Source organism: Tenrec ecaudatus, chromosome 10, assembly GCF_050624435.1.
Source record: "Tenrec ecaudatus isolate mTenEca1 chromosome 10, mTenEca1.hap1, whole genome shotgun sequence".
In the NCBI taxonomy this organism is placed as follows: Eukaryota; Metazoa; Chordata; class Mammalia; order Afrosoricida; family Tenrecidae; genus Tenrec; species Tenrec ecaudatus.
The window spans coordinates 117,483,509-117,498,627 of NC_134539.1; the positions used below are offsets into that span (position 1 = coordinate 117,483,509).

The 15,119-nt window shown below is 53.1% G+C and overlaps 1 protein-coding gene across 1 annotated transcript in view; it reads right to left on the reverse strand.

Moving 5' to 3' along the window:
- The window catches only part of ASIC2 (acid sensing ion channel subunit 2), a 1,177,580-nt gene extending 1,174,961 nt beyond the window's left edge, over positions 1-2,619 (reverse strand). Inside the window, exon 1 of the mRNA XM_075559255.1 lies at positions 2,065-2,619. Within this exon, the coding sequence (XP_075415370.1) occupies positions 2,065-2,619 (555 nt within the window). The remainder of the gene's footprint in view (positions 1-2,064) is intronic.
- Between the last annotated feature and the right edge of the window lie 12,500 nt (positions 2,620-15,119).

The following is a 15,119-nucleotide window of genomic DNA, read 5'->3' on the forward strand; positions in this document are numbered from 1 at the left end:
GAGTTCAAGGGACAAGTGCCCACGAGGCCACGGGAGAGCTTGGGCAGGATCAGCTACTTCCCGAAGTGTCCTGCTGTGCCAGCCCTCCCTCCGAGGTCTGCCCTCACGCACCCTGTTGCCCCATGTGCGTCCAGACAGACAGCGGAAGAGCTGAACACATACAGGAGCTGGCTGCATGGTGGAGTCGGGAGCTGAGCGTTGCTACGGAGCTACAAAGCCTGGGGTGGGATCCAGGGATGGGCTCGGTCTCCAGGCATGAGGTATGAGGCATTTTCTCCTGCTCTCCCCAAGCCACCTAAACCGCAAACCATCGTGTGTGTGTGTAGGGGGTGTGTGTGTGTGACATATGTTAGAATCCAGTTTGCTCCATTTAGAGGGGTTTTGAGAATACCAGTTCCTCCCTCCAACTGAGACAGGCTTCATCTTGGACATACACTAGCCCTGCGTTTGCTCTGCTCAACATGGATAATACCAAACAGCTCTCCCCTCGGGACCACAGACCACCAACACACAGGATCCTGGAGACGACGGTCACCAACACTTTGGGCTTTTCTGGAGCCAGACATGGCCAACCCCGAGCACCCAGGCTGCTGGCAGAGGCTGAGAAGTAGGAGAAGAAACTCGAGCAGGAGGCTGGGAGGCAGCGGCGCTGAGAGGGGGCGGGGAATGGATGCATGTCTTCATTAGGCAGGAGGCAGACCACAGACCAGTGCTGAGGACAGACAGAGGCCAGTCCCTCCGCTGCTGCTGCTGCTCCTGCCTCCCCAAACTTAGGACTGCATCTTGACTCGGGGCTCGGCTCTGGGACTGAAAGCTCGCTAAGGCAGGATGGCAATGGTCACTTTGGTCTTCTGGGAAGTCCACAGCTCCTAATGCCCCGAACTTACCTCCCAGTAAGGAGGATGTCTGTCCTCCCAGTAAGGAGGATGTCTGTCCTCCCAGTAAGGAGGATGTCTGTCCTCCCAGTAAGGAGGATGTCTGTCCTCCCAGTAAGGAGGATGTCTGTCCTCCCAGTAAGGAGGATGTCTGTCCTCCCAGTAAGGAGGCTGCCGCTGCTGTCTGACCCATTATGCCGATAAGCCTGCCGATCGGGCAGAAAGGAGCCTGGCAGGCACAGTTTCCTGTGCTTCTTCCGTGGTCTGTCGCCCCAGTACGCCCCACCCGGGTGGTGTGCCAGCCCCCCTCCATGTCCCTTCCCTTTATACTCAGCTCCACTCCCCTCCTCCGGCGGCAGTGGCGGTGGTCCAATCCCCCAGCGGCTCGCCCCCTCCCCACACCGCGCACCCACGTTGTGAAGTGATTGTACATACAGCAAGCTGAGGCTCTGAGTTTCAACCCGAAGCTCCCAGACGAGCCAGCTGGGACTGACTGCTTCACCGGCACAAGCATCTCGCTGGCTACCCTGCACACGTGCCCACACACCTCACATTCACCCGCTCTGCTCAGCCCACACCCCAGGGCCGTCTCTGCCCATCAAGAGACCAGATGGAGACTCGGGGGTCCCCGGCCTCTCCGCTCCCCACACAGAGAGCTCAAAGGCTCCTGGAGACACAGAAACAGGGGACGCCCACACCTTTTAGGCATCACCTACTCCCGCAAACTCCCAAAGCCACTCCGGAGCCCTCCCGGCTGCCTGGGGCCCCCACACTCTGTACTCCGGCAGCTCAAGCTCCTGCCCAGCCCACAGGATGCAGTGCCTGATACCACTTCCGAGTAGACAGGAGAGAGAGACAGAAAGCGAGAGAGCGCCACCTCATCCAATCATGCAACTCAGACCCCAAGTGCCTGACACAACAACGCACACTCCAGGCCTGCTCCCTCCATCTGGGAGGAAGCCAAGTCAGCCCCTTGGCTGGGGGAAGCCCCCACGGCCACGGCCGCTCCTCCTCTATCCAAGCAAGTGGCCTGCCACCACCAGCTCCAACAACCATGGCCTCACCCTGTGGCCTTCACCTGAGACCGCTCCACGGCACGGGGAGACCACCCCAACCAAGCCAGAGACCACGGGCGCCCCGCTCCGCCGGAGGGGCCACCGCAGGCGCGCGCCAAAGCCAGGTTACTCACAGTGGTGAAGTCTTGGTGATTGCACTCCTGCCCTTTGAACTTGCAGTAGAGCATCATATCCTTCAGGTCGTGGCCCACGCGGTGCAGGAACTCCAGCATGCTGAACTGTTTGGGTTTGTAGTGCTTGAAGTTGGCCTTCTGCCTCAGGGCCTCCAGCACGGCGGGGTCAGCCAGATGGGGGTCCTGGATCTGCAGGTTGACGTCGAGCAGGGCCAGCAGCTCGCCGGCATGGTACAGGTCGTTGGTGGTGAGCCTGGAGAAGCGGAAGCCATTGAGGTTGCAGAGGGTGACAGCCGGGAAGACGAGGCTGTGGGTCACCACTTCGTCCACCTTGGTGACATGCTGGTAAGAGAGGTAGTATGAGACCCTCTCAGAGCTCTCCACCAGCAGCAGGCCCAGGGAGCCCACGAAGGCCACGGCCCAGAGCACACGCCTCACGGTCAGCGGGCCGTACACGAAGATGTGGCGGAGGCCGTGGAGGGTGGAGGTGTTGGCGAAGAGCTGGATGCTGGAGGGCTGCAGGCTGCCCTCGCTGGGGCTCTCTTTGAGGTCCATCGGGACCCCGTGCAGCTCGGCCACCGGCTTCAGGGTGCTGGGATTCCAGGCACGAGTCTCTAGTCTAGTCCTCCTCAGGCCGGCCGGCAGCCTGGCACAACCAAAGGGCCAAGACGCCTCCGTCGGTCTGTCCTGAGTTTATCCTGAGATCCCAGCCACACACTGGCAGGGGTGAGTGCTCCAAAAGCCCATTCAAACTCTAGCTCCTGATTTTTTCCAGGCGATAAGGAGGGCTGGTTTTATTTAGGGAGACACCAAGGTGATGTGGAAGAGATGTGGGTGGGAAGGGAGAGCTTAGCCAATGGAAATAAAGTCCTCCCCCCTACACACGCCACGAGAGACAAGATTAAACGCGAGAGCGAGGGAGAAAATGCTTAAAACAAGTCGCTCCGCATCTCGCAGCCTGTTAACCAGTGCATAATGCCCCGTGTTAAGCATCCTCTGAATGTCAGGCAGCCACGCTGATGCACTGCGGTGGGTCCCTGCCGCCCTGAGCCTTCAGAGCCTCCGCTGCCGCCGCCGCCGCCGCCGCCGCCGCCACCGCCGCCGCTCCGCTCCTCTCCCCGTGATGTTTGGACTCCGGATTCCGTGTCTCACTGCCGGCCTCCGTCCCTCCTCTCCTCCTCCTCCAGGCCCCCTTTTTGGGCAGAATTCCAAATGCTGGCGGCCGCGGCTAGCGCCTTAGGGAGGAGGCTGCACGCGCGCGGCCGCGGAGAGGCAAGGACCAGGGACGCTGGGGAAGGATGCCGGAGACTCAGCCCAGGGGGACGCCTCACTCCCCTGCCTCCCGGGAGAAAGGGGGACCCGCAGCGCTCCGGCCCCACTCACCTCCTCCGCCTCCCTTCCTCCGGGCTGAGTCTGGGAGCGGTGGGGGTGAGGGCGGGGCGGGGCGAAGGGCAGGTGGGAGCTGGGGACTGGGAAAGTTTCTCTGCGTCCCTGGAGGAAGGCAGTGGGGGCTCCTGGCTCAGGTTGAGAACCGTCCCTGAGGGTGAGGACGTGACACCCCGCCCCCACGGATGACAGGAAGGAAGTGGGTGAACTCCCAAGAGCCAGGTACAGGGGAGAGGGACAGTATTCCATTGCCACAAGATCTGTGCTCAGTTTGGGGGGAGACCCTGGCCTTGGGGAGGGGAAGGGGCCCTCTAGCCCCACAGTGGCTCTGCCTCAGGTGAACAGGTGCCCCCTGGGGCGCCAGAGAAGGAGCAACAAGTAGCCCCACCACCAAATAGCAGCTGGAGAAGATGCTGTACTAGGAAGGGTTTCTTTAGAGGAGGTGGGGGGTGGGTGGGGTGGGGTGGTTTGTGCGTGTGTCTTTTGCCCCAGGATCTGCCAGATGGAAGACACATCTGGAGCTCTAGGTGGGAGAGTAAAAGATTGGGCTTCCAGCCATCCAACTCCTTTTTCCTGGAAATCCTCTGGAAGTCAGCCCCTGCTGGCAGGGGGGTACGGCTTTGCCCCATGCCAGGGATCAAATAGACAGAGCTATAGAGTCAGTGAGTCCCAATGCCCAAGAGGAAGGAAGAAGCAGCAATTCTGAGTGGCCAGCCCAATACCTGCCCTGCTGGGGCCCAGCCATGTGTGAGGTGGCTTTATTGAGCCCAGCTGGTGCATGCAGGCATCCCAGGTGTGATGGACGCCCTTGGAGGTGAGCTGAGGAGGAGGAGGCAGGTCCCTCTTGGTGGGAATCTGCTCAGAAACATTTCTTTATCCTCTCTGGCCTCTCAGAAGCCAAATCCAAACCGGGAGCAGAGTTGGGCACACCCGGAGGCAATGCGTGGCATCCAATCAGCACTCTGGTGATGCTGGGAGTCCCTACCGCGCATACATCACAATAGGCACGAACAGCAAAAGTTTCTTGTTATTCCTATTGTAAGCTGAGTCTTGGGAGAATAGAGTGCATACAGTAGGCTGCTAGGAAGTGGCAGAAGAGGGATTTGAACTCATGCACATCTGCCCTGCCACTGTGGCATCACTTTACACGGCCTTTTGTTTTCCGTTCCTTCCACTCAGACCAGCAGCTGCAGTGCAGTGAACTTTACACGACCTTTCGGCCCTTGATTTTCCAGAAAATGTACTTAAGGCAGTTCCCAGGTCATTAACTGCCCCTGAAAATATAGATTAGACTAGAGAGTCTCACCTGGGGCTTCACAAGGGGCAGGTTTTTGAAATTGACTGCAGAGCATTCTAGACTTTAGGTCAAGGCCCTAAAGACAGGGCTTTCTCCCGTGCACAGTTACAGCTTCAGAAATTGAGTCACTATGAGTCGGCAGTCACTCAATGGCAGGGCGTTCAGTTTGGGGCATAATGGGCAAGACACACGGTTTACATGTGAGCGTCAGATAGTCCCTGACCTTTAAAATTACCTTTTGGTTTATGCAGTTGGTTAAACAGTCTCCTCCTCACTCAGATGTACAAACAGCACCCTCTTGCTTCATTAACTCTGTGCATGTGGGCAGGAGCTTTGGACACTGGGTTTACCCAAAGTGGCGCTCTTTGGCTCAGGTGGTCAGCAGTCACAGCTGTAGGTGCGTGATTGTGTGCACGGGGTTAAACGCTTGCTTACACTTTAAAGAACTTTCCAGATGAATGTATTTGTGCATCAAGCAATGCAACCCCCTAGTGGACCAGGTGCCCAGAGTTTTGCTTTTGTGCTAAATGCACTTAGTGAGGATCCTCTTCCACCACCGAGACGCTGAGTGCCTGTGCCGAGCAGGACGCTGGAGAAGGTCAGGGGCATGGCATCTAGGCCCCTGCTTCCTGCTAGAAGTGGCAGGCATGAGCTTGAAGGGAGCGGACATCTACAATCAGCCCCAGTGCTAAGTGGCTACTTAATATGTGCTTGAGAGATGCTGCTGTCACCACCACTCGCTGATTAAAAAAACAACAAAAACCCTTTTGTTCTACTATGCAGATGGCATCTTTTCATTCTTTCAAACGAAGAACATCCTTCTAGATCAGCGGTTCTCAACCTTCCTCACGCCGCGACCCTTTCATATAGTTCCTCATGTGGTGGTGACCCCCCAAACCATAACATTATTTTCATTGCTACTTCATCACTGTCATTTTGCTACTGTTAGGTATGGGGCGACCCCTGTGAAAGGGTCATTCGAACCCCAAAGGGGTTGCCACCCCCAGGTTGAGAACCGCTGTGCTATGGGGTTGCTCTGAGCAAGAATCGAGTAGATGGCAGTGAGTGAGTGAGAGCCCTGACTACAGATAGAGCTTTCCTCCCTGTTTCATCATTGCCACTGAAAATGGGAAGGCATAAGTCATACGTCCAAAGCATTCCCCTGCTGTTGGTCTGCGAATAAGCACATCATTAGACTTTGGGGGTTTGTCTCGAAGAGTATTAAGCAAAGTCAGGCCCTTCATGGGCTCTTTAAACTCACCAAGCTCCCAGCCAGCTAGTCCATTTCAAGCCCAATACAGCAGGTGGAACTGCTCCCCTGGGTTTCCAAGCTTGAATCTTTACAGGAGTAGAAAGCCTCATCTTTCTCCTGCAAAGCGGCTAATGGTTTTGAACCGCTGACCCTGTAGTTAGCAGCCCAACCCATAGCCCTCTTTGCCTCCGGAGCTCTCTGTAATGGATCATTTACTGATATTTTACTTAGGCTTTTGTTTTCTTTCCAGGCAAAACTGTAGAAGCCGTTTCACACAGAGTGGACCTTTGGGCGTTCAGCTGCCCATGGGCCCAAGCCCTGAGATGGGTGTAACTTGCTGAGTTGGCTTCGGAACAGCGTGTGACATCTCTGTGCTACATCATCCCACAGGCCTCCTCCTGCACCATGAGCCTTGATCCAACCATCAGTGCCCAGTTAATGGGATTAAAATGAGGAATGCTAGTCATTGGCCCCCTGACACCATCTGCTGGAACATGTGGTGGCAGGACAGGTGAATTAGAACAAGCAACACTTGTTGTGCACGTTGCCCCCTGCCTCTGTTCCTTGCTTCCAGTCCCCCCACTCTTCTCTCTGCTCACTCAGAATCTCTGGGGGGCCTGGCCTAGGAAGGCTCCTCCTTCATGTGGTTCTAGAGAGCATTTCAGGTGGGTCCCTGGGTGGCACAAATGGCTAAGCATTCAGCTACTGCCTGAAAGGTTGGTGGTGTGAATCCACCCAGAGGGGCCTTGGAAGAAAGGCCTGGCAGTGTGCTGCCCAATGGCTGCATCCCAGAAACCCAACGGAGTACAGTTCCAGCACAGAGGCCACTGGTTGTGCTTCCTGTTTGTCTCTTGGAAAGGGGCAGTGCCGAGAACCACGCCCCCAACCCACCAGGTCCCTCTCCAGGGACCTGACAGCTCATTTGATTGACTTAGTCTGCCGCGCTAGGGTGTCCCAGTAGTCCTGCCCTTGCGTTTTCCTGAAGCTTCCCCAAGACTGTCTACTTCACAGAAAGGCCTTCCCTAACCACTCCACCCTCCGCCCCACTCTCATTCACATCGTGGCATATTCCCTGTCCTTTTCTTCTTGGTTCGCGGAAAGACAGGCAGCCAGGGAGACAAATGAGATCTGTTCCTAAGTGCATCTTTGTTAAGTCAAAGCCAAAGCTAAGTCGTAGCAGGTGCCTGAGGTTCTGTGTTCGCCTGACTTTGTTTTCCAGGCTCAAAAGCGGCACATGAATCCAGTAAAAGTGATTGTGATGAAAGTCTGTTGTGAGTAGATAGTGTTTCAACCATGTCAGGGTGACAGCAGCTGTACCTAACATGCAAGGGCGAGGAGGACTTGTGCCTAAGGCTAAGTTCATCACCCTGGGGACCGCCCTACATGTCCCTCATTTCCTTGTGAGTTATCTTTCGCACTGCTGCCCTGTGCCTTGTCTCCGACCCTGGGAGCAGATGCCCTGCCTAGCCTGTTGGGTGCATGCCAGCATGGGATCCATGGGTCCATGGGCAGAGCTAGGAGATATGAATAGGTGGATCCGTGGGTGGATGGATGTTACAATTCAATAGCCAATCACATTAAGATGGATGGGTGGATTTGCTTTCCCTGACACTGACACTATTTCTAAGATGGAAAAACAGAGACATCCCCCCCCCCCCACCACCACCACCACCTCCACCTCCCACTTCTGGGTGTTGCCCTGAACCTGGTCTCGGGCAGCTCAGAAACAAAGTGCACTTACCTGCCCACTGCTCTGAACACCTGGGAGAGAACTTTGAGGAGCCAGAGAACCTCAGCAAAGGCCATTTGACCTGGCCACCCTGGCTCTAGGCCAGCAGTGCTCAACCTGTGGGTCGTGACCTGTGGGTTTGGGAGATTGAACGAGCCTTTCACAGGGGTCTCCCAATTCATAACAGTAGCAAAAATACAGTTATGAAGTAGAAATGAAAATCATTTTATGGTTGGGGGGTCACCACCCCATGAGGAACTATATTAATGGGTCTCAGCATTAGGAAGGTTGAGAACCACTGCTCTAAGCTATTGGCTAAGTACCCTCACGGCCCACCAAAAAATAGGCAGGTTGAGGTTGGGTGTGAACCGAGTGCTATTTACCCTCCTGATCAAAGAGTCGATTCAACACCACTGATCTCAAGGGGCTGCCAATCTTGACATATTGAATACCAACTTCCCTACAATTTCATAAAACGATAGGATAATAATTTCATAGTTACTTAAACAGATGGTGTTGAATAAATGCTTGCTGAGTGTAGACTAGGACTGACCTTCATAGGAGGCTCTCCATTCTTTGTCCTCAATGCCTCATCGTTAATAACTGAGAATGAGTTCCATACTATGACATTCCTCAGTGGGTTAGGCATCGGGCTTCTCTCTTCAAACCCACTGGCCGCTCCACGTGAGAAAGATGAAGCTGTCTGCACCCATCAAGGTTCCCAGTCTCAGACTCCCTGCAGGCAGGGCTGCTAGGAGTCAGACTCAACTCAATGGCCATGTGTCGGTAATTATGGGATAATTGACTTCTCTGTTTGCTTCAAATGAGACACACCTGCAGTCCCTTAGCCATACCGGGACTGATTCTCTTCCAGGTGGGCTGAGGCGAGGCTTGTGGACCACCCCTGACCTTGGTCACTTTTAACCTGAAGGCCCTTCCACCTGCAGCCTTCTTTGAATGCATGCAGTTCCTCTATCAGCCAAGGCAGGGCTGGATCAAGTCGACTCTGAAGAAACACTATGGATATTGGGAGCCCCAAATCTATGTTCAGGGCCCCTACACACGTGTGTGTTGCATCCCTGGCGAGTTCCCACTGACCATAGTCTAGGAGCGTGGCCAGCCTTGCTGCCAGACCCAGCGCGCTGGGAAACAGATTTGAGCAGCTGTAAGGAGTTAGGCTGGAAAGGACACCGGGTCCTTGGGTCTCTTGACTCATCTTGAATTTACTCTAGTTTTTGAAATGTGATTTGCTTTTAGATTGAGATTTTTCTCTTTTATTTGGTCATCGTCGCTGGGTCCTTTTGTTTTGTTTTTTGTCTTTTATATTTTGTGTGTCTTCCTGTATAAGGAAGTCCGGATGGGTAGGTCTAGGGAGGCAGTCCATGAACTGATAATTACCTGGGAGCACACAAGAGGAGGTTGGGGGCAAATGGAGAGTCAACAACAGTGGGGGCAAGGAGAAAGAAAATGTGCCAGAGTTGATTATGGTGATGATTGGACAAACTTTCTTAATATGATTGAATGATTGAACTGTATGATGTACTAATTCTCAATAAACCTTTTTCTTTTTTTAATCTACCCGGAAGATACTCAGACCCAGGAACCAGGTAGACCATGGTGGCCAGGGCAAGGTGGGGTGGGATGGGGGTGAAGGGAGAATTTTCTGAGTTAGTTTCATGTCATTTCTCTTCCCTTGGGAGAGCTTGGGTGGTACAAATGGGTATTGTGCTTGGCTGCCAACCAAACGGCTGGAGGTACCAGTCCATCCGGACCTTCCAAGAGAAGCCTGGCTGTCTTCTTTTCCCAGAAACCATCATCTCCCAGAACCCTTTGGGGCATCACCATGTGTCCCCCGTGACGGCCAGTCATCTCGTTTGGTTCCCACCCCCTTCATGGCCCACCTGTTCTCTCTGGTTCCTTCTTCAGGACCTGCCACCTCCCCTTTGCTTTTCTCTGTGCTTCCTCCTCTCCCCACCTGCTTCCCCAGGGAAGGAAGGGGAAGGAAGATGCCACTGCTGTTTGCGTTCTCTCTGTCACTCCATCCCCGAAGCCAGCCACGTTTCAAATAAGGACGCAGGAGCAGAGAGGCCTCACAGCCAAAGGTCAAGCTTTCAACAAAAAACTTTATTAGCACCGCAGCGGCCATAGGTGAGTGAGCTCTGCACAGGGGGAGCCGCGGAAAGAGAGAGCATTGCCAAGGCAGCTGGTCCTCTCCCTCCTGCGTGGAGCATCCTCTCCCCCTTGTGTTTGGCATGCGAGGTTACACCTGCCTCTGCTCTCTGAAGACATGCTGTTTCCGTCCAAGAGCCTACCTTAGCATACCTGGATCACTTGGCTTGTGACACAAACTGCTTTGATCATCAGCCCCAGTTCCACTGCTCCCCTAGCCCCTTACATCAGCACTCCCTCTCTCACGCCTCCCTGTTCCCCGTCCCACCCATTCAAGTGTGTTTGGGTCAGAGTGGGTTTCAAGGATGCACCTCTGCATCGAAAGGCAGTTTCCAGATCTCTCATTAATCTGCCATTGTGGTAAGTCTCTGCGCTCCCAAACACCTGCCACTTCAATATTTGTATGAGTACAGCTGCGATCACAGGGACATCCATCATGTTCAAACATCATCAACGACTATTGCCAAACGCTTCCCTCTCCCATCCCTGGGACATGGACGGTAGCACGAACTGCCAAGAGAACAATCAAATCTCTCTGGGAGCAAGGACAGCCAGGGTGCTCCTGAGGAGCTCAGATGGCGAGACTTCGGCTCACATACTTTGGACACGTTAGGAGACACCAGTCCCTGAAGAAGGACATCATGCAGTGGAGGAGCAGATCCAAAGAAGAAGACCCTCAACAGGTTGGATTGGCGGCGGGGCTGCAGCGACAGGCTCTACCGCCCACGATGGGCAGTGTTTCCCTCTGATTGATGTCCATCGGGTTTCTGAGTCAGAATGGACAACAACATAACCGGCCTGTTCCTTCTCCTCTGAAGATGGTCCTCCGGTAAAACCACCGAAAGGTAATTGCATGAAAACAGGCCGGATGAAAGCAGGCTTGGGAGAGGAGCGGAGGCATGCATTCGTGTTTGTATGTATCGCCACCTTTTTATTGCAAACAAATTCCGTATGTTTTCATGGATCTGCCTTCAGTAATGGCGGGCAACCCACAGGCATCTAGAGGACACCCCTCTTCCTTAGTACTGACTGGCCTGGGACCCTTAATAACATCTCAGAAGGTTGATAATGTCATGTGGATGTCTGACTGGTCACGTGAAACTCCAGCGGGTGTTGTGCTCTCTGATTTCAGAGCGTGGAAGAGGGCTCACTCTCCCTATGTTTTGAAATAGGAAGCAAGTTAAGAGAGGTGAAGGTCCTACCAGTCAAACACCCAGATCTCTTGACTCCGGATTTCTTTCCACTCAGCCATTACACCCAGTGCTCACTTACCAATATGGGAAGGTCCCAAAGACCAGGGTATGGGAAAATCGGGGTTATCAGAAAATGGAAGATGACTGCATCAATACACAATTGGCAGATAGTATCCTTACATAACCCCTAGACCACTGACACATAACCTGCACCTTCACAGCCAGCACGACTCTCACCAGATGTTCGCCATTCATGGGCAAGATGACCGGAAATTCTCTGATTACCGTCACACGTGAAATGTTATGGGATGAGGTGGTACATGAGGAGTGGGTGTCTGCTTATCTAGATGCCTCCCCGACACCGTGCAGAGTTACCTGATGAGGCAGGGCAGCAGCGCCATGCTGGCTGGTCAGAGCAGTAAGACTAAGCTCTGGGAAGGGGAGCTCGTGTGGGCTAGGAAGAGAGACGAGAGCATGAAGGAAAGGAGGGCTGGAACTGGGGCCTCGGGAAGCTACCAGACTTGACCAAAGAATTATGATGGGAAAATCCTTTCAGGTGGTGTGTGTCTTTATCTAAGAGAGCACAGAAGAGGTGCCAGAGCCCGGCCTTTTAGAAGCTGATGGTTGAGCAATTGAGAAGATGGAAAATCTAGTTTTTCTCTGTGTATATACATGTATATATATGTATATGTACATGAGTGTATAACATGCATATATGTCTCTCTGTTTTGTGTATATGAGTCCACATTCAATTTAGCAAGACTTGATTGTGTGCACATTTAGACCTGAGCATTTTCATAAAACGGCATGGGGTGGGGTGGGGGCAACATCTCCCCTGAGGGCATCCTCACGTTGGTCACTAAGGTCAGTACAACCATCAGCTCCACCTTCAGCTGTCCACTGTGCCAAATGAGGACAAAACCCAAAACTAAACCCACTGCCATCCAATTGGTTCCAACTCGTAGCAGCAGCCTGGATAAGTCTCTGAGGCTGTCAATCTTTATAAGAGGGAACAGCCTCTTCTGGCTCACTGGTGGGTTTGAACTGGTGACCTAACAGTTAGCAGCCAATTGCCTAACCCATAGCACTACCAGAGCTCCTTAAAATGGTAAACCAGTTGTCCAAGACAACCCAGCTAGGATAACCAGAGACCACACAATCCGCTTCCAGAGCCCACATGATTACCCGTGCAGAGTGAGGAGGACTCGGGGATGCTCAATAAGCCATCCACAAACCGACCACTAATTTACTGGGTTAAATAATGTCCCCTGAAACGCATGTCTACTGGCACCTGTGACAGTGACCTGGTGAGGAAATGTGGTTTGGGCAGATATACTACCAGGCTGACTCATAGCGCCCCGCCCCCACCACCGTGGGTTTCTGAGACTGTAACTGTTTATGGGAGTATGAAGCCCAGTTTTTCTCCCTGAGAGCTGTTCGTGGTCTTGAACTGCCGGCCGGCCATGTGGATCGTTGCCCAATGCAAAACCACTACACCACCAACCTCCATAAAAGGATGTCACATTGGATTCAGGTGAGGATATTAGAAACGAATGGTAACTTTATGAGAAGAGGTCATTTTGGGCACAGGGAGAATGCCATGTGATGATGGAGGGACAGGCTGGAGGGATGCCAAGGAACCCCAAGGATTGCCAAGAGCCACAAAAGGCTGAAAGAAAAGTGTGGGACAGGCTCCCCCTCTGCGCCCCAGAAGAAGCCAGCTCTGCCTGAATCACCTTGATTTCAGACTCTTGGGCTTCACGTCACTCAGTTAGTGGGACAGGCACATCTCAGAGACTTGCAGGTGCCATTCCAGAAGGTGAGTCCCACATTAACCCAAAGGGCAGCAGAGCAAACCCCACCGCCGGGAGAAAGTTGAGGCCATGTTCTCCCCATAAAGATTCAAAGCCTAAGAAACCCTTCAGAGTTGCTATGGGCCTGAATCTAGGAGCCCTGGTGGTGTGGTGGGTTACACATTGGGCTGCTAACTGCAGGGTCAGCAGTTCAAAACCACGTTTCTGCGGTGGCATATGGATTATGAGTTGGGCATCTAGCTGTAAGGGCATCTGTTTGAATCCACCAGTCTCTCCTCAGGAGAAAGATGGGGCTTTCCACAACCCTCGACAGTTACTCTCAGAAACCCACAGGGGGTACACAGGAGTTAGCATTGACTCAATGGCAGTGAGTCTGGGTTTGGTTTCTACTCCCACGTAAAGAGTGACAGTGTCAGAAACTCACAGGGGCAGTTCCACCCTGTGCAATAGGGTCACCATGAGTCAGCACCCTCCACGGCAGCAAGTTCCCTTCAAGTTCAGAAAGACCTCCCGTGTGTTCACCTACAGGTGGTACGCACGGTTAATGTGATCCGGTGCATTTAATTCAAAGGACAGGGATTCAAATTCACTTTGTGGTGACTTGGAAGAAAGCCCTGGTGATTGATGGTGGCTGTAAATCACCCGCTGGAGCCCCTGTGGAGCCCAGCCCCCCTCTGACACATACAGTGGACAGTGGTGCATGGCTTACAGATCCTCCCCGCTGGGAAAAGTGAGGGACTCTGAGACCCCCTCATTCCATCATCACAGAGAATCTAACTACCTGTTACACCTCGTGTCCACACAAGCCCAGAAAGAACCTCTGCCTCCTAAAAAGCACCTTACTTTGCTTTAGAGTGAGGTAGTTAATGTTTATTGTGCCAACGTGGCCAATGAACACATGTGGGATTAATTGAAGGGCAGAGAGCTAAATGGCTCGGCAAGCCTCGCCTTTCTTGTCTCTTGCTCTTTGATCATCGGACCAGTGTGCGGCTGCCTTGCTTGTTCTGTGCCTCAATTTGCAAGCTACACTACCTGTGGGACACCAACCTGTGGACTGTGTCACTGTAATTTGAGGTTCCTTCAAGATCTGCTTCACCACACTATTGAAATTTACATCTCTTGAGCTGGGGACTGTCGGACCCTGTCATCTGGCTGACTGTTGGTGACCTGCCTTGCTGTTTGTTATGTGTGCCCGGATAACCTGAATTGCTCTACAGAGGACTACCTGGCAGCCCTCAAGACTTGAAGGACTACCAGTGTCTCACAGCTGTCTCATGGGAGTGAACTGCACTGAGCCATTTGTATGGCATTATAATTTTTCTTATCTATAAACATATATATATATATATATATATAATTATTAGCTTTCTGGTTTTATTTCTCTAGAGAACCCTGTCTAACATAGCCTTCACCAAGCTTTAGCCATGGGCAACTCTGTGTGTCCTGCAGGTCTGGTCCTCAGCGGACACATGAAGTACCTCTAGCTCCAGGGAGCCCATCCATTTGGTCCTGGGTGTGGTGGCATGTTGAGCTGCAGGAACTAGGTGAGTGCTGCCAGGTCCCAGAAATCTGCCCACTTCAGAACCTCTCCAAAGGTTGGGGAGACAGGGAAGGCCTTGTGGGGGTGGGAGGGGGGCATTTATCTGAATGCAAAGTGGGAGAAGCCTGGGAAAGAATGACCGCTTCCCCATCCCTGAGTCATCTCCGCCGTCCTTGCACTGTTCTGCACCCACCACAAGGAGACGCCCCTGAGACACGATGGATGTCTCTAGGGTCTGGTTTCCCCACTAGAACAAGGGCTGGTTCAACCACCAATAGCACTCCTCACACAACCCAAGGAGTTGTATGGATGGACAGACGGGAAGACACATTGTCCTTCCTGGTTTCCCAGAAGGTCGGAGAGTCTTTCACGGAAGCAGAAATGCCCCCCCCCCCCAAGGGTAGAAGGACTTCTTTTAAATGGATCCAGTTCCACAGTGTTCAAATGCATTCTTGTATTATTATTTTTAACTGGCCCGCTAACGATAAGTTCTTGGAGGGCAGGCCAGCTATCAATTTGCCATCGTTGCCCACCAACTTTAAGTTCCTTGAGCATGATCTCAAAGGCTAACAGAGAGCATCATACACCCTCCAGAGAGGCTCTGGGCGCTTTCGAAATAAATAAAAGTAAAATAAAAGTGCAGACGCACAGCTTTTCATCAAATACTCACTGATG